The sequence below is a fragment of the Cricetulus griseus genome, chromosome 2, assembly GCF_003668045.3.
Source record: "Cricetulus griseus strain 17A/GY chromosome 2, alternate assembly CriGri-PICRH-1.0, whole genome shotgun sequence".
In the NCBI taxonomy this organism is placed as follows: domain Eukaryota; kingdom Metazoa; phylum Chordata; class Mammalia; order Rodentia; family Cricetidae; genus Cricetulus; species Cricetulus griseus.
In genome coordinates this window covers 352,904,068-352,924,302 of record NC_048595.1, presented here as the reverse complement: position 1 = coordinate 352,924,302, position 20,235 = coordinate 352,904,068, and the positions used below count along the sequence as shown (strand labels likewise).

Genomic DNA, 20,235 nt, shown 5'->3' with positions numbered 1-20,235 from the left:
AGGATTACCAGCCAACAATCTTCTTCACCAAAGAAATTAAGTAACAAGAAGGACTCTAAGGGAAAAATGCATGGACACCAGGAATGGGAAGGGGCAGTTACTACTGAGCTAATTAGGAGCCTGAGGGTAGGGTAGAGGGAGCTGCCAGAATGAGAGGAGGAGAAGAGGAGAAGAGGAAATGGAGGAGCACAAATATTGAGTTGGTGGAAGAATAGAGGAAAGCAGGATGAGTGATACCATATTAGGTATTGAGGACATAGTATCTGGCACTATGGAGATTTCCAGATGCCTACTAGGTTTACACAAACTGACAATCGAGGCAATGGTGGAGAGGATAACCTAAATGCCCTTCTCTATAATGAGAATGATGACTACTTTTTTATGCCATCCTAGAGCCCTCATCCAGTGGCTGATGGAAGCAGAGGCAGACACCCACAGATATACACTGAACTGAACTCTGTAACTTAGTTGCAGAGAGGGAGGAATGAAGATCAATTTGGTCGATACCAGGCTGGTGAAACCCACAGAAACAGCTGGCATGAACGACGGGGAGCACATGGACCCCAGACTGCTGTCTGCTAGGCCAGTACAGGACTGATCCAGGCCCTGAATATAGATGTCAATTAGCAGGCCTCTGCACTCTAGCCTGACCCTGGTAGTGGATTAGTATTTTTCCCTGGTGTAAGAAGGGACTTTGAAAGCGCATCCCACATGAAAGGATGCACTCTTGGCCTGGACACATGGGGGAGGGCCTAGGTCCTGCCCAGGATGATGTGTTGGACTTTGGGGAGCCTCTGTTGAGCGCCCTACCCTGCCTGGGGAGTGGAGGGTGGAGGGTAGGTGGGTAGATGGGGGGAATCGTGGGAGGAGGGAAGGGAGATGGAAAAGGGATTGACATGTGAAACAAGCTTGTTCCTAATTTGAACTAATAAAAAAATTACAAAAAAAGCAGCTAATACATTCAAGTTTTGTGATATACCTGTCATGATCTAGCTATCATCCTCGTAGCAAAACATAGATTATAAATAGATGAATCAGCATAAAATGGATATCAAATACTTGAATGGAAATTTAACATACTGTTATTATATTGTTTAAACCTCAAGCAATTTTCTCCTTAAAAGCATTGCCTTCCCATCATATCGAACTATGCTTAGATATATAATAGACAACATCTAACTGAGATAGATTATAAAATTTAAACAAAAGGTTTAAGAGTCATGAGATTTACTCAAATATCAGGCTTATCAAGAGAGACTAAACAATACCATCCAAAAGGATTCCTTTTGAGATTTTGCTGTGGAAATAACAGTTAGCTAAAGATATTGGGAAGAACAGCAGAATATACCTTTTTGGCACCAGCAAAGATTGCAAGAATTTTTTTTTGTTAGAACACTCTAGCAGATTACAAAGTTCCTTATATATGTTGGTGAGGTAGGAGTCAAGTGGAAACCTGAGCTTTGAAATAATCAAGCAATGTCTATGCTTCTTTTTCTGTGCATTTAAATATGAGTGTGAGTTTTCAATTTCTATCAGACTGTTACATCTGAATGCCCATGGTGTAGCACTCTAGACAGAGCTTGAGACACACTTCTGTGAAGATTGAATTGGCATAATAAACCTTGAATCTTTGATGAACAGGAACTATTCTCATAGTAAGCTCTCACTCATTAAGAGTCATTTGAACAATATAAATCACATTGTAGGCCTCTCAAAAACTACACTATAGAATGAATGAAAAAGAAAGAAGGAAACTGCCAATAATGAGGCCTGAAAATTGGATTGTATATATGTGAAGAGAGTTTGTGATTTAATATATATTGCTTTTTAACTCAAATTGGGGTTACACAAGTGGCTAAAAAGACATTCTATCATTAACTATTCATTTAAAGAAAATTCCAATAGGAGAATTTTTTCAGTGAAGTTATTTCTAATATAATGAGCAAACATTCTTCTCTTTTTATTTTTAACTAATAATGGGTCCAAGTTTAAACAAGTATAATAATTCTAGTGAACTTTTATTACTGCTGTCTTGACTTTGCATGTGTGTGTGTCTTCCTGTGTGTTTTATTTACCAGTACTTACTAAAAGCAATCACAATGTTCATGTTAGTTTAAAAGTCACAATAATTATCCAGGCATGGTGAGACAAATTTGTAATCCCAACTCTTGGGAAATTCCTGAGTATGAATTTATTGGTATTCACTACAATTTTCATCTGTATTCTCTTATCCAAGCTTATGCTTTCAAAGGTTATTCCCCAGTTTGTGTTGTTATTTTGTGGCTTTTGAAAACTTAAGGATATGACACTTGGTTGGCAGAAGCAGGTCACTGTTAAAAGGCCTTTAAATGTTTTGATTCCCATATTCACCCCACTCCCGAGGATGCCCATTCCAGTCTGCTTTCTATAAGCTCTGCTTAGCCAGGATGGGAATAGATTCTGCCATGCACTCAAGCTGCTTTGACTGCTGTCATAGCATATGATGCTCACATTTTGATAGACTTTGTCCTTCTGAAAATATGAGCCAAAAATAAACTCTTGTTCTCTTAATTTCTTTCTGTAACTGTGCTGAATAGTGAGCAATACAGGAGCTCATGGGAACATTGGTGTCCCTAGGTCCAGTATGTTTACTGATGGGCTGCTACATGTTAGTGTCTTTCATGTTTTCACCACACTATCCTAAACAATCCACAGACAGACAAGAAAGTCATCTTCCTTTGCTTCCTCTTCTCCTTTGGCTTTTAACAAAAAAGAAAGAAAGAAAGAAAGAAAGAAAGAAAGAAAGAAAGAAAGAAAGAAAGAAAGAAAGACTCACGTTGACACTGAATTTTCCAAATTAAAAACTTTGAAGTGGTTAACTATGTCACAGTTGCAGTAATGGCTGAAGGAGGGAAAACTATTTCCTTTTGTTCGAGTTCCTTTTGCTCAATACTGTAAATCTCTGGCCTGGGTTGAAACCTAACATTCCTTTGGACTGGTCAATGACCCAACCAAGGAATGACCTCTAAAAGGTATGATTGTAGTGATCTATTATTTATGATTTATTAAAGCTTGCCTGAGGATTCAGAAAGCAAAATCATGCACAGAAGTCTGGCACACATCTTTACTCCCAGCAGCCAGAAGATAGGAGGTGGTGGTACACACATTTAATCCTAGGACTCAGGAGTAAGGGGTGGATGGATCACTGGGAGTCCAAGGCCTCTCAGATCTACACAAGATTGATCCAGTTCTAAAGAGAAACTGCTCATGCCAAGATGATCTCAGCACCTGAAATTAAATCCTCTAATCACAGCTTTAGGGAGGTATATAAGATAGGAACCAGGACTCAGTATCCAGTATTCATTTTCCAGCCACACTGAGAATAGTAATTCCCCAGCCCTATTAGAGGTAAGACCTCTCTGGTAGCTTAGCTGCTATGTTTCCCTGATCTTCAGGTTGAACCCCAATATCATTTATGGGTTCTTTTATTTTTCCTGTTGCACATGATGACCCTTCAGGAAGGATCTTAAGGCTCATCCTTATCCACATTTAAGAGACAGGAGGACTGATCAGCCCTTAAATGAAATGATGTACTTTTTCTTCATGGAGTTCTTGCTCTCTAATACAATAGCTTACAAGGGTCATACTCTGTGACTGTATAAGTCTGCCCCCTCTCCTTAATTACCTATTCAGAAAAGTAGAAAGTTTCCAGTTCTTATTTCAATTCCTTTTTAAACCATGATTTTCATAATGCTCCACTACCCACCATGTGGCAGCTTTTCCAATTTTTGGCTCATGCCTATAATGAGTGAGCTCTAAGGGAATTCTTATCTTTCTATGCTGCTTCTTCCTCTTCTGGGCAGCTGAGGAATTATATGGCCAGCCCAGGTTGTGGGGGTGGGGGAGGGGAGAGACTCTCCTTTTTGTTATTTGTTAATTTTGTTTAGATTTTTAAATTGTTATTCTTTCTTTTTTTATGTGTTTTGGGAGTTTTATACTACATTGCTATGTGGACCTCAAAGGACTCAAACCCACAGAGATTTCCCTGCTTCTGCTTTCTGAGCACTGATATTTAAAGTTGTGCCTCACCATGTCCAGCTGGGATGTTTCTTAAAAACTCCAATAGAATTGTTTTGATGTGAGAGGGAGGAGTGATAAGCAAAGGACTCAAGACCTGGCTGTGGAAACCCACAGAAACAGCTGACATGAACAAAGGGGAGTTCATGGGCACCAGACTGATAGCTGGGAAACCAGCACAGGACTCTTCCAGACCCCCTGAACAAGAATGTCAGTTTGGAGGTGTGGACAATCTGTGGGGCCACTGGTAGTGGATCAGTATTTACCCTTAGTACAAAAATGTTTGGGAGCCCTCTCCACATAGATGGATAGGCTCTCAGCCTAGATACACTGGGGAGGGCCTAGGCCCTGCTCCAAATGATATGACAGACTTTGAAGATACATAACCCTTGGAAGGCCTCACCCACCCTGGGGAGAAGAAAGGGTGTGGGATAGGGACTGGAGGGGGCCAGGGAAGGAGGGGAAGGCGAGGGAACTGAGATTGATATGTAAAAGAAGCTTGATTCTAACTTAAATAAAAAAGGAAAAAAAAAGAATTGTTTTGCTGCTTTTATTATACTGTGTTCATAAATCCTATTAGGAATAAAAGTAGGAATCCCAAAAGGGAGACCCGATTTCTCAGAGTATCTCTAAGTCTGAGTAGTAAATCTTCACTTTTATTTGTTGCAGATTAACAAACAATATTGTCATTTCATGTGGTTGATCATTCTTTTGATATTGGTGTCAATTTAGATTACTGAGAGTGTCTTTGTTTACTCTGATGCTATTTTACATGTTTCGGTGACTTTTGTGCTTTAATGACACTAAGACTAAAATGTACTTACTTTCAGTGAACAAATTATTCCACTTCATGTGGCCAAGTCATATCTAATCTGTGGGAATATCAAATAAGACAAGCTGACCAGTTGCAAGTTAGAACAAGTAAGAGTAGATTACCAGAAACCTAAGGTTTTCAATGTTTTTTGTTTTGTTTTGGTTTTTTCGAGACAGGGTTCATTTGGACTTCTGTCTTACCTTATGAATTTTGCTTCCCTCCCCCTCTCACCCACTCCATCTGCAACACACATACACATACACACATATGCATTGTTTTATTTTCATTGTGTGAAGTACCCTGACTTTTCATCTGTTGTTATCAATAAGGTTATAGAGAAACAGAATTGAGGATACAATTATGATTTGTGTCTTAATTTATGGAAGCAGTTTTCTGCTATTGTTATATTTAACCATCTGTTTTGCCTCTGTCATATTGTAGCTAGAACTCAGAGTCGGTAGAAACTGTTTAGTGACAGCATCATTGTTGCACTCCAAATCAGTTTTGAAATGCAATGGTCTATAGCACTATTTACATATCTCTCCAATCCTTTCTCAAACTAATAATTGTGGTAAAACCTGGTTGTTTAAAAAGCCACATGGCAAAGTAGACAAAGAAAGGATGCCTTAAGTAAATCACTTTCCAGCTCAAGAATCATCTGTGACCTGGAACTCTTTTTCTTCTGAAAAAGGGACCCATTATCCCCTGTATATACAGAACTAAGATTGCTTAAAAAAAAAAAAAAAAAAAAAAAAAAAAAAAAAAAAAAAAAAAAAAAAAAAAACAAGAATAAGAGGAAACAAACCACATATCTACTGCCATCCTTAGTGACTATACAAAATGCAAATTGAGTTTGCAGCATAGCAGCATCTTCCTATAAAGAATAGCTATGCCCAGGAGGAGTTGAATCCAGAGTGTTGGCTTGAAGATGACTGCAGAGACCCAGTGAAGCTAGGAACATTGAGTTCCTGAAGTCTGATGAGGCTTCTTTCCCAGGAGTACTACCCTCAGTACTGCACATGAAGAAATTAACCTGCATTGCCTAAAGAAATCCTAATGGCCTCCCCTGAAGCAGTTTATTTGCAGGACTGCTGATTTTCCACCCCACTACTTCTTTGCTTCTAATTCTATTAGTAGAGATAAGACCCAGTGGGTCCCTAAAACTGAAGAGCTATGTGCTGTTCATGAGAAGTTACACTAGACACCAAAAGAAACATTTTACTTTTTTCTAATTTATATAGATAAGAATCTGTAGAATACATGTTGGGATATTACAATATTGTAAGTTAAGTGTAGATGAAATGGACATAATGTTGATGGAAATGAATCTACTAACACTGGGACACTAAACAGAGATTCTATTTTTAATGCTGCAGCTTGAAAAGATAGAACGAATACTAGCATTTTGTTTCTTTGAATGAAACATAGAACAAAACGTCAGTCAATTAAAATGAATGCAAAATTCAAAGCTGTCTTGGTTTATTGCAGAAAGAGTATTCAGTGTTTTACAGAAATTATAACTTCAGGAAAGTTCCTATAATTCCCCTTCACCCAGCTATGGAGGTCCAGAGGAAACACCTTTCACCTTAATTGTGGAAAAGATATTTGGAAGAGGAAATCCACATCCAACTGATCATTTTACTGTAGATTATAAGTTTAAATAGTCATTGGATTATGAAATTTGAATGTGGAATAATTGGTTCTATCTTTGAATGACAGAGCAAAACAGAAATAGTCTCGAGGTCAAAAGAAGGTTGGCATTGTCACCAGAAAGGTTTCTAATGAAAAGAACAATGGGACATCAGGGCCTTCCGACCTGAGACATTGTCTAGGTGACCATCCTCCTACTAGGAACAAGAAAGAAGAAATTAAAATTTAATAATACAAAAATAAAATAGAATGCCATTGATGTCTTAATTGACAGGTATACCCTAGAAAGTTGTATGTGAAGTGAAGAAAAGGCTTAAAATTGAGAGCCATCAGCCTCATTGAATTCCTGAATTTTGGGCCCTTTTAGTCTCAAATGTCTTGCATGAAATGACAGCTAGAACCATTTGAGAAAGGAGTACGTTATATTTACGTACAAATATTTATACTATTAGAATTTCCCAAATCTCTGCACAGTGATCTGTAGTCCTTTCCCAGTCTTGATTTTATACCAGACAAAATAATAAATAGCCATTTTGGCAACAGATCCTCCTGTGAAAGACACCAATTATAAAAGATCCAAATTGCTACTTTGTTCTCTAAAGAATGATGAAGTCACATAGCTTAAGTGATAAACAGAGAGTAACTCAAGTGTGTTCAATGGCTGTACCTATTCTCCCCACCTGTTCCTATTCTATTTCTCTAGTCCCAGAATTTACAATTGAAACAGGTAGGTTCAGTGGCTAGTCAAATCTCCAAATGGCATCCCTCATCCATAGAGTAAATGCTAATATGGTGAGAAAGGCCAAGAATAAATCATGAGTATGGCTTCTCCCCAGAAAACACAGAACCAAAAATACTACTGAATTCCTATAGGGCATACAGTGATTAATGCTATCCACAAGGACTCAAAAGACATAGGGCTAGAGATTCTTAGATTCCCTTTCAAATTTCCTGTTTAGCCTGTAGAGAAGACAGATGGATTTTGGATAATGACAATGGATTATCATAAACTTAACCAGGTGGTGACTCCAATTGTAGCAACTGTACCAGATGTGATTTCATTGCTAGAACAATTAGCATATCTCCTGGTACCTGGCATAAGCTATTTATATAGATAATGATTTTTTTAGTACGGTGGGAAAATAACTAAGATAGCAGTTAGCTTCTTGTTTGCAAGGCCAACAGAATAACCCTACTATCCTGTTTTAGGAGTGTTTAAATCACAAGTTTTTATGATAATGAAGTTAATAGGAATTCTAATCATGTTCATCCCTTAGACACCAAGGTAGCCCATTACATAGAAAATGTTTTGCTGATTGTATAGAGAGAATAAAATAAAAAATAAAAGGTAGGATGGATTCTAGACTTTAATTATCTGTGAATAGGATTCAAAACACACCTGGCAGAAAGTCAAGAGTTTTATATTCCGTTGCAATCACTATTCATCCAGTAATTTAGTGTATGATGAGGTATCTCTGCTGTGATGATACTGACATATGTTATCTTCTCTGACCAAAATAACGGCATGAAACTGACTCAACTTTTTTGAAATTGGAAGAACATATTTCTCTTTTGGCTGTTATTTTCCCCATTTACTGAAGGAAGTAACAAGCTCTCCTTGCTTTTTGTTTGTTTATAAGTTTGTTTGTTTGAGTTTTGGTTTGAATTTGAAATATCTCCCCTTGAACCATATTTGAAATCTTGATCTATAATTTTTATGGTTTGAGTAATATATAGAGCTTTTCATGGTAGAGCCTGGATGGTGAAAGTATGTTTATAGGGGTGGCACTTTGAGAATCATACCACATTTCTGCTGAAGACTAATTCTACCTTCTTCAGCAGCCAATGAGTTACTTAGTGAAAGGTTCAGGCATTATGCTGGCCTGCCTCTGTTACCTGCCAGAATCCACTCAGGCAGTAACCAGGTCAGCCGAGGGTTCCATGGGAACTAAGTATGCACACAGGTGCAAAGGACCCTTTAAAAGACAGACCCCTGCCCATTTATGCTCTCTCTACTCTTTTCTTTGCTTCTGCTCTTCTCTTCTCTCTGTCTCTTTATATTTACTCTGCCTCTCTATGGCGACCAGCCATGGCGGTCAGCCATTAACCATGTTCCTCTTCTCTCTCAGTCTCCCTACTCTGCTGGGCCTATAATAAACTGGTTAATATGTCTCTTAGTCTTATGTCTCATCTGCCTCTTTTCTTCTTTATCTTTAATTAAAAAAAATTAACACTTAGCTATTCATTTATGGGTGGGACTTGTGAGAATGCTCCTATCCATGTTTCCATGCCTATTGGTGTTGTTATTTTAAAGATTTTGTTTAGAAAACATTGTTGAGAGATTGAATATACAAAACCTCCCTGTTATGTGTAAAAGATGCTACCTCAAAATAGATTCCCTGAGTTTCTGGCTCTTGCCATGATACTATTTTTAGTTTTTTTTGTGCTCCCTAAGCTTTGTATGTAATGACTGCATTGTAGATGGATCCTTTGGGAATGGGCAAAACACAGTCAGTTGTTAATAGCTTTCATCAGTTGTAAATTTCTGTAATATTATCCACCTCCAGTCAAAAGAAACTTTTCCAAAGAGAAGTGAAAGCGAAAGCAACATTTATCTTTAGATATAAAGATATGGGATTCGAATGTGGGTAATAAAATTCATTTAAAAATTATACTGGTTTTCCCAGGATGTATCCCTATTGCAAAAACAGACTTTGGGAACCCATTTCCCATGAAGGTTTACTCTCTTAGCCTAGATACACAGGGGAGGGCCTAGGCCCTGCCCCAAATGACTTAACAGATTTTGATGACCCCTTATGGAAGGCCTCAACCTCCCTGGGGAGTGGATGGGATGGGATGGGGGGTCAATATGGGGAATGGGAGGATGGGAGGGAGATGAAATTGGAATTGATATGGAAAATAAGATTGTTTCTAATTTAAATAAAGTAAAAAATATACTGGCTTTAAAAATGGGAAGTAGTTAGTTATTATTATATTTCATGACATTTCCAGCTATAAGTTGTTAGCTGGCTACCTTTAAAGCACTGACCAGAAATTCCCTTCTGTTGTGAGAGTCTTAAGACAAAAACCAAATGGTTATCAATGTAAACTTTTCTTGATTGTCCCACTGGAGATTCCTTGTGGTTTTTGCTGTGGTCTATAAGTTTTATATCTTGGTAGAACTATTGAATTGGTTCCTCCCTTGGCAGCTTGCATAACATCTGCTGATCTATGAAAATTAACTATATGTGCATACACATATAAACATCTTTTAATAGAATTATGAAAGATGATACTTCGAAATAGCCCTAGGCTCCATGTATTGGAGAATGTACCTCTGTGTATATTCATCTTATTGATTGTTCAATAAAGTACTGTTTGGCCAATGAGGCAGCAAATTAGGCAGGAGGATTCTGAGAAATATAGTAGAGAAGTGGTGATCCAGGCAGGAAGTGACATAGCAAGGAGACACATATTTAAGCAAGGACAAGCAAGAAGTGGTCCCTTTTCCCCTCCTCTCTGTAGGGGAAGCTGTAGCCATGCCTACTTAGGGGCTGGCTACAGGTGTGCCTGACCACGCTTGTGAGGGCGTGGTCAGAGAGACATAGTGTGACTGTGTTTTCGCTTTCGGTTTCTCTTTGTTTCTTGCTGTACAGACTGCTGCCACCCTGGTTGGCTAGGTTGCTCTATAAGTAAGGCTTTTCCCTATTAAATACCCTTGTATTTCTACCTGACTCCATATTGGTAATTTCCCACTATATCTGGTTGTCAGAAGTGGGATATTGGAAACTTACACCCCATTTGGGACAGACTGTGGGTTCCATCGGGCCGAGGCCTATGCCCGGAAAGCGCCCTTTCTCCATGGGCCTTCCCGGCTAGCAGTCGACCCGCTGCAGAACCATCCACCCAAGGCAGAGACAGTTTCTAGCTGCCTAAAGGTGAGTAAGCCTCGGCTTTCAGCAGAGGCTTCCCCTGGCTGCTGCTGGGGGAAAGCCACATCTGTTTCAGTGGTTGCGGCCGCAAGGCCATATACTCTTTAAGATAAGCGCAGCAGCTTTTGTGACCTCTCTCCACCGCTAACCGACTGCTGCCAAATGCCTCGGACTCACTGAACACCTGTGCCACCCACTGGTCAAAGATATTTACTGCATCTGGAGTAGAAGTCAGGTAAAATTATGGCAGAATATTTATCATTTGCTAAAATTGGTAATATTTTTGCTTATTATGTGAATTCACTGTTTGAGGAGGATGCTAATTTGCCAATTACTGGCAATTAGCTTGCTGGTATAAATAGTATTACTAGCCAGAGGACTCAGAGATAACCTCACCACCTGCTTGCAGGAAATAACAGCTTTACGCAATGAGGTTTTGGAGAACAGATTAGGTCAGACCACAATTGTGCAGCAAGTGGAACAGAAATTGGATGATAAGCTTGGCTCTGTGTCCAATACACTAAAGACAAAGCTGTCTGATGAGATGCAGCGTATTTATGATAAGATAAACACAGAGAGATCCTCCATGTCTGAGGCCTTAGAGGCTAGGCTGTCAGAAGGCCATGACCAGCTAAAGAATATCTGTACCCAGCTAGAAACTCAGATAGGCAATGTTACTCATCAACTAGATGCAAAATACCCAGCATACGGTTAAAGAATTAGACAATGCCATTCAATCAGTTATTAAAGCATCCAAGGTAGCAGATCAGAAATTTGAGTCTAGATTTGAATATTTGGAAGATAATTGACAGTACAGGAATGACAGATTACATAGGTCCATACGGTCGATTGCTGAGGACTCAAAATCAGCAAATCATGACCTCGAATCTAGACTCCAATACCTAGAAGGCAGTTTCCATGCCATCCAGATGCTGCCTAAGGATGATCATATTAAAGACCTAGAAAAACATGTAGATGAGCAGTTACAGCAATTTACAGATTCACTAACGTGCTTGGAATCTTTTATGATTAAGGAGATTGAAACTTTTCAAAAGGATATCATTGCTAGGCTTAAAGATCATTGGGATGCCTCAAAAGCAGAATCACTCCAATCCCAGGCACCTACTCCACCCAGGTATCATGACTATTCTTCTAAGGTTGTTACTCGTACACCATTAATGTACCCAGCTACCATGGTAGAAAAGCCAGCTTCTAAGAAACACCCTCATGGACGGATGGCTTATGAATGGCAACCTATACAGCTAAAGGATCTTAAGAATATTAAAGAATCAGTTGTCTCATATGGTCTCAATAGCCCATACATAAAACAGCTATTACATTCATCGGCAACCTTTAACAGGATGACACCCACAGATTGGGAATGAATGGTAGCAGCTGTACTTGATAATTCATGCCAAATACAATGGAAGGCATTCGTAAGGGAAGAGGCAAAGCTCCTTGAGCATCAGGACATAAAGGAAGGTTTTAAAGCCCCTCTAGATAATCTTCTTGGTCAGGGTATTTATGCTGACCCACAGGTTCAGGCTGAATATGATGACGATATACTATCTCTATGCAGGAAAACAGCATTAAATGCCTGGGATAAGGTTTGTGAGCCAGGAGAACGCCTAGAAGCTTATAGCAGAACAGAACAGGGACCTACAAAACAGTTCCAGGATTTCTTACAAAGGTTAACTAGGGCAATAGAATTACAGGTAACAGATCCAGAAACAAGACAATCAATTATATATACAATAGCTTATAAAAATACAAACCCTATATGCAAAAGAATACTTTTGCCTTTAAAGATCAGATCAGCTCCGCTAGAAGAATGGGTTTTGTTTGCAGCCAACATTGACTATAATGTACAAGATACTAGAGCTTGGGTAGGAGAAGCCATCTCTAAAGGTTTAAAACAACAACAGGAAATTAAAATGTCTAGAGGTGAGGATGTAAGGGCTTGACAAGGAGAAGCACCTTACAGAGGTCAACATAGATACCAAGAGGCTAGAGGTTACTACTATAAACAAGAACCTTGGGTAGGAAGAGCCTTCCTCTGGAGACCACAAAGGCTCCAGGAACCTAGATGTTTCAACTGTGGTAAAATGGGACATACTAAGAGAAATTGTAGACAAATAAATTCTAACAATGCCTCATATGGAAGGCCACTGCCTTCTAGATTATGTAGAAGATGTGGTAAGGACAGACACTGGACCAATAAATGTAGATCGACCAGGGACATACAAGGAAACTCCTTAGGGTCGGGAAACCCCAAGGGGGGATTCAAGAAGGAACTTGCTCCATTTCAACTGATACTCCGGCCAAAGGTTCGGGTACTGACTTCAATGAAGTTGAGGATTTCAAGCGAGATCTTCAATCAAGTCAATCCCATCTAACATGGACTGGATACTAACATTTTCTTCCTACAGGACCCCACGTGACTATCATCGTCCCATTTCAGCAGGAAGTAACTTGGAGAATGCTACGCCCCCTTTCCCCATTGTTGTCACTTAGGATAGTGTATATACCTAGTTAGGGATAGCTTCCTATTGTTTATGGTTGGGATTGGAAGGAGGTGTTCAGGCTTGGACACCTCTTTCAGATGACTTTAGTGTTTAGTTAACATAGATATTTAGGATGTGACATAAGCAGATTGTTGTATCTTCTTATATTTTACCTTTATGATTGTTCATTTTGGATACTTTAAACTGTTAAGTTTTAATCCTCTTTTAGACTAAAAGGGGAATTGTAGGGGAAGCTGTAGCCATGCCTACTTAAAAGGGGCTGGCTAAAGGTGTGCCTGACCACGCTTGTGAGGGCATGGTCAGTGTGACACAGTGTGACTGGGTTTGTGCTTTCAGTTTCTCTTTGCTTCTTGCTGTACAGACTGCTGCCACCCAGGCTGGCTAGGTCGCTCTGTAAGAAAGGCTTTTCCCTATTAAATACCCTTGTATTTCTACCTGACTCCATATTGGTAATTTCCCACTATACCTCTCTTCCTCCAGTGGTGCAATGTGATCCACTGGCAAGGGAGGATGGCAATGGAAGGTGTCCGATAAGATAAGTCTTATAAAATATATAGATTTATGATAATTAAGACTGAGCTAGCACATGAGAAATCCTAGTCATTGGCCAAGCAGCATTTGTACATAATAGAAGTCTCTGTGTACTATTTGGGGACTTAACTCGGTGGGCAGAACTCGGGCGGCTGGCAGAGACTGCCCAAGTGGCGGTAGGGCTCAGGCATCTTTTGGTGGAAAGATTTATTGTAACATCCATGTTTCACAATTCTTTTAAAATATATTTATATGTGTATGCACATATTATTGTATGTTTAATATAACTATTTTAATAACATGAGAGGTTAACCTGTAGCTTTTACAAAATCTGTACTTTATCTCTCCCTTTTCCTCTGTGTTTTCCTTTCTCTGCTTGTAAAGTCCTGGTTCCTGTTTTTTTTTTTTTTTTTTTTTTTTTTTTTCCTTTCCTCATTCATTTTACATATGAAGTACTAGTACTTCTCTCTAGAGATCCATCTGTGCACACCCCAACTCCACATATCCTTGTTGTACTTGCCCATGTATTCTGTGATTACTCCAGGTTATATACACTTTTATATAAAGATTTAAACCTATGAAGGACAACTAAGAAAGAACATGCTCTCCTTGTATTTCTGTCTGGGTCTGGGTTAACTCATTCTGTATAATATTTTTTTAGCTCTATCTATATAAAATTTTCATTTTTGTTACATCAGAATACAATTCCTTTGTGAATACATACCACACTTTTGTTATCTATTCATCAGTTGAAGGTGGTTTTCATTTACTAGCTATCATGAATAAAGTCACAATCAACATGGTTGAACAAGTGTTTCTATAGCAGGGTATTGGGTCTTTGGAGACTATATGAAGGAGTATTATAGCTGGGTAATAAAGATAGTTCTACTTTTAGCTTTTGGAGAATTCTCACTGATATTCACATTGGCTTCACCCATTTGCAATCTCCCCAACAGTGAAGAAGCAAACACTTTTCTATATCTCCTCACCACCATTTATTACCAATTATTGGAAAATGTCCATTTTACCCAACTATTCTACACAGTCTCCTGGGGAAAAGGCTAATGTTTTCTGTTCTTGTATGTGGGATAGATGTGTCATATTAGGTACATGTATGACTTTGTTAAGTCTTCAGTTTATATGGAATTCTATCTGTGCTAATTCTGTAAACATTATTATTATGAGAACAATACTGCTCACCTGTGCAACAAAATTGAATCTTTTTATATTTATGTAATTCCATGCTTTAAAAAAAAAAAAAACTGGGTTCACATTTCTGGGAGTACTAAAATATGACTTCCTAGGATCAAAGTGGTCTTTGAAAGCTCAAGGCTTATATGTACACATTGTAATCTACATTTACCAGTAAAAAAGCATCTTTCAAGACTTATCTCAGGTTCTTTCATATCTATGAATCCTTTCATGAATTCCTCAATGTTCTGCATATAATCACATCCTTTCCTATATCAATACGATCTCTAAGAATGTGTCTGTTGTACTACTTACAGAAATTACTAAAATTTTGTCACTTGAGAAAAATTCTAGGACAGTGGAACATGATTATTTAAATTAAAATATAAGCTTTTAATATTCTAGTCTTACACAAATTTACATTATTTTCATTGTCTTGGTTTTCTTGTGTTCAAAATATAGATACTAATAAAATCCTTCATAATTGTGTTTTAAAGGTTATGCAAGTTTATCTATGTAAAGCAATTAAAACAGTGCCCAAAGGAAGCATTTAATAAATTTTACCTATTATAATTGCAACCTGGGGACCTTCATATTTCCATTTAACCCACATGACTTAATACTGTATCAAGTTATTATGTATTCTGTATTAAAAATATGGTGGAATAAAGTGATGCATCTGAAAGCAGTCTACACAAGATTGAATTTCGTATATTTCTTTGGAAAATGCAAATTGAAGAAATACTGTCAGCTGCAGTCCACCTCAATTGTTAAAATTACAAGTCAATAATTTCTGTGAGATAAAAAGTGCAGTATTTTCTTGGAGCATACACCAAGGCTATGTCAAAACAGTTTTATAGGAATGCAGTTACTTGTACTTGTGCAAACCCAAGTAATTATGTGCAAATGTGTATGTTTCAAAGATTTTGTTCTTATTGGTTTCCTTTATTTTTGTTTGTGCTTTAACTGATAAAGTCTTAAAATGTATTTTGTATATAAAGCTGATATTTATATTATATCACCAAAAGTAATCTTATATTTCACCTGGATATTTTAGTAAATTAAAGTTATTATTGAGGAAAAAGACTGCCATTATCATTAGATATTCCTCCATCTTATGTCAATAGAAATAAACTAATATTCATCATAACCAATACCATAATATGATTCCCCTTGAATAGGAGCCAAACAAAGTATCTTTTGTGATTAAAAATAAAGTTGTCAATGCCAATGTTTATGGCATATGTTCTGTGCCAGTTTCTCAATTGACTAGATTGTGTGATACCATTTAGGGGTAAAGATATGAAAAACTCAATATCTCTCCAAAAAGGCAGTTTCCAACAGAAGAAATCTGGTAATTATCTTTTTCTTTTATGTTCTTTCTAAAAAGAAACAGAATCCCAGATTTGAACCCTGTTAACAGCAGTCAGAACTCTACTCAGCTTTGGATTTTTAGGTTTAACATTTTTCTTACTCCTGAATCCTGTAATTTCTGTACTGATTAACCTTTCTAAAAACAGTCTCAATGCCTTTTCTAGAAACAGAAGGAATGTAATATGTTTATGTCTCTTTAAATATACTGATACAATGTCCTGAATTAATCTCTGTGCTGTCATAATTCTATTCCCAAATCCAGAATCATCAACAGAGAGTTAATTAAACTTTAATTTGTTTTCTTGTGGAAAGGAAATCTTGGCAACTCATGTTTCATTACATTAGAAATGCATCTTGTATGAGAACCATGCATTCTTAGCACCTATCCTAATGTGAAGTCACATACCTATAGAAAATGGTGATATTTAGATGCAATAGATTAGATATTAGACATACTCCTTTTAAATCCATTTCATAAGTAATTTATTTTTGGTCAACTAGATAAATTCTATACTACCATTAAAATTCCAAAGATAACATTCTAAAATCTCAAGCAATAGTTGAAGGGGAAATGATACTTGAAAAAGGAAAATGCAAAAAAAAAAAAAGAAAAAGAAAAAGAAACTTCACAAAAATTTTTTACAATTTTTTGCTTTGATTACCTTCAGGTTGGGTAATTAAAATCTATGTACCTCTCTCAGCCAAAAACAAAGAATATGATGCTCTTTTTCAGTCCTTTGATATGAAATTTCAGGTGATGTCACAAGGCATAAGCAGAGCTAAAATAATTATTGCCTGGGGAACAGAGTTTGAAAGCCACACTCTTGTATTACCCTGAATTTCTAACTCTATTAAATAAATAAATAAATAAATAAATAAGAGCAATATGAAATAACCATAACAAAGTATTTACATTAACTGATAAGCTTATGTTAGACAATGATAAGATTGAGGGATCATATAATATCAGCTTTGTGCACTACACTTAGAAACTTTTGTATTCTAGGGTTATATCTTCAAAGGTGGTCTGAGAGTTCTCTTGTGGTTAGTGCACTATTGTAATCACTGAGAGTAACCTGTTCTGGATTGGACTCTTTAGGCATCAATGTATTTCTGACCATTCTTCCATGTTCTACTCAGTTGATGGATTTTCAAAATTTTGAAATTAAACAATGATCAAATTTCATGATTTCTACACTTAATTCAAAGTTGTTTTAGTGTTATCCTTTCAACTTTTGTTTGTAGTTTTACTCTAAGTTCATGTCTGTTTACAATGGGGAAAGTGTTAAATAGAAACAAAGAGATAAAGAGCGGGGGAAGGGATATGGCAAGGCTTACCCAGGCTAGAGTCAGGAAGAGAACCCAAATCTGATAGATTTCAAAAACAGTGTTCTAGTCACTGGTTTGTTAACTCCTGTGCAATACATCCATGCACAACACACAGTTCCCCCTTCCTATCAAGTGGTTGTCAAAATAAACACAGCATTACCTTTCCCACATATTGAGGTTCGGAGCCCATGTATTCTTCCAGCACAAAGAACTGATTCCATACCCAGCCACGTTTAACCCGTTGGAAATGGGATCGTCTCCCCGACAGGTGGATAACATTTTCTTTTGGTTCCGCAGCTGAAGTCTGTTGTGGCTGTGGCTGTGGCTGAAGTGGGGTTAGGAGGCCTCCATCAAACAGGATCCAGAGAAAGAGGCATAAAGAGTTCCTTGTAAGCATTGGCAAAGGCTTTCTCCCACAGTAGAGTAATAAATACTCCAGTGCTTAATGTAGAGTCGTGGGATCCAGGGTTGAGGTGTCTGTGGCTGTGACAACTAAGCTTGCTGTTTTAGTGGAGTGACAGTAATTCACACATCGATGCTCTGGAGGCCTCTGCTTTATTACATTCCATCTAAAGAGACCTACAAAGTAGATTAACAAACATACATCAAGATTATGAAACTTCATGGTGACTTTCATAGAAACTATCATTACATCTAATATTGTTTTAAGAAACATGATTTATTTTTGAATGGTACATGGTCTTCAAACTATTAGTTTAGATTAATTACCTTAAGCTTTATACATACTTAGAAATTTCAATGACAATTAAGCAAATAGTATATTATAAACAAAGATAACACACATTTCAATTTAATGATTACCCTAAAGAGGAAATAAATTAACATTGTAAGAACGAATTACTGAGTTAGACTAGCATTTGTAGTTCATCTTGCTTGGGTATCAATTTTTTTCTGCACCTATCCGGTGCATTTAAAGCATCTCAACTCTTCCTTCTAGCATTCAACAGACAATGGCAGTCCTCTCCCACCCCAGGTAATGATAACGAAGGGTGACTTCAACTGTTCACAAAGATGTTCTGATCAAAGCTAAACAGATCAAGGTAGAGAACAAACACTTTATATAAGAAAAAGGAAAGAAATAATTTTTAATAATCCTCCTGAAGTTAGAAAATTGAAAGTCTCATACAACTAAGCTTGAAGATGGTCAAATAATAAAAAAAAAAAAATGATCTCATTACAACAGAAATGACTGACAGAGAAGATCACATGTTACAAGATTTCTACATTTTGTATTTAAAAAAGGAAGAAAGATTTCTCTATACTTTATTCATCAAAAACACTGAATGCATGGGAATTTATTTTATACATGGTGTGCATCTCAGAGGAAAAGAAATGGCATTGTGTTGAGTCAAAAGCCTACTAGGCATTTAAGTGAAAGGAGCTTGTTATATTTTCCCATAATAAGCATTTCGGGGGATAGGAAATGTTCACTAAGTAAAATGTCCACTGCTCAAGAATGAGGACCTGTGTATATATAATCAAACCCCCCAGAAAAGCTATTGTGCATCTCTTTCCTGTAACCTCGGACTAAGGATAAGGAAGTTTGGCAGGCAGGCACATTCCAGTGGCTCCCTTAACAGAAAATGTAAACAAAATTAGAAGTCCTAGGCTTTGTAGATGTACACGCAAAAGTCCCCACATATACACTGCACCAAAAGAAAAAAAGAAATATAATATGCATTTTAATTTAATAATATTTGCCTAGCGGTAATAAATAAGCATTGGTATTAAGAAAGACACAATCCTTGCATTGCTTAAGACAGAAACAGGAGGCAAATGAACAAAAATGTAGATAAAACAGACCAAATGATATCAATGTGTAAACAAATTCGTCACATTCTGATGATAAAAGGGAAAAGTATAACAGCAGTCCTGCATTGTGAAACTAAGTATTGGCTTAGCCAGGGTAGCTATGTTATAATCTATAATATAACATATACATATACATATATATATATATATTACATATATATGTATATATATATGTAATATATATATTATTGTATTTGTGAATACAGAGAGGCAAATTTGTCAGCCACTAAACTGTAATTCAGCCCCCAAATTATTCAATTATAGATCATTTCACAGTGTCATAAGTACTATTCAGAAATGTTCTAATTTAAACTTTTGATGTGTGAACACATGACCATGAGTGGGAAAAGACATGAGGTGGGCAGAATACAAGATATCTCCTCTGTGTATTCTATAAGTGCACTCCTGTAAACAGAAATTGAAGCAGCATGTGATATTGTGTTTAATTTCTTTATGATTGTGACCACTTCATCTGCCAAATTCAAAATTAGTAGTATTTTATCACCTCTTTCTCTTCTGGATAAGATAATGCTTATAGAGTGCTAATTTATACTTAAATTATCCAATCCAACATGGCAACCATTGGCAACAATTAGGATGCTTGTTTGAAATGTTGGAAGTATTTATCAAAATGTGAACCCCTTTTAGCATACCAAAGATATGATGTGCAATGACACTACATATCTCTATGTTTATTACATGTTAATATGTGACCCTTATTTAAATAAATTGGTACCTACATATGTATATATATTTTGTTTACTTTTGGTGTTTTGGTAAGTGAATACTAGGAAATTAAAATTAGGCACACAGCTCACATTTATAGCTTATGTTTTTTTTCTGCTGAATGGTGTACTTTAAATTAGCTTAATCAGAAACTGTGACTGTACATAATGGTTGTATTCTCAGCATCCAAAGTCAAATATCTAGCAGGAACTACATCATATCTATGATCATACCCATTAGAAGCTCAGAGAATATTGGCTTTAAGCTTTTATTT

The 20,235-nt window shown here is 37.1% G+C and overlaps 1 protein-coding gene across 2 annotated transcripts in view; it reads right to left on the bottom strand.

Annotated features, from left to right (window-relative positions):
- Cdh12 (cadherin 12) overlaps window positions 1-17,959 on the bottom strand; it is a 265,746-nt gene extending 247,787 nt beyond the window's left edge. For both annotated transcript variants that reach the window (XM_027400034.2, XM_035439151.1), the window contains exon 1: window positions 17,563-17,959. In XM_027400034.2, the coding sequence (XP_027255835.2) occupies window positions 17,563-17,799 (237 nt within the window). In that variant the 5' untranslated portion in view covers window positions 17,800-17,959. The remainder of the gene's footprint in view (window positions 1-17,562) is intronic.
- Window positions 17,960-20,235: the final 2,276 nt, after the last annotated feature.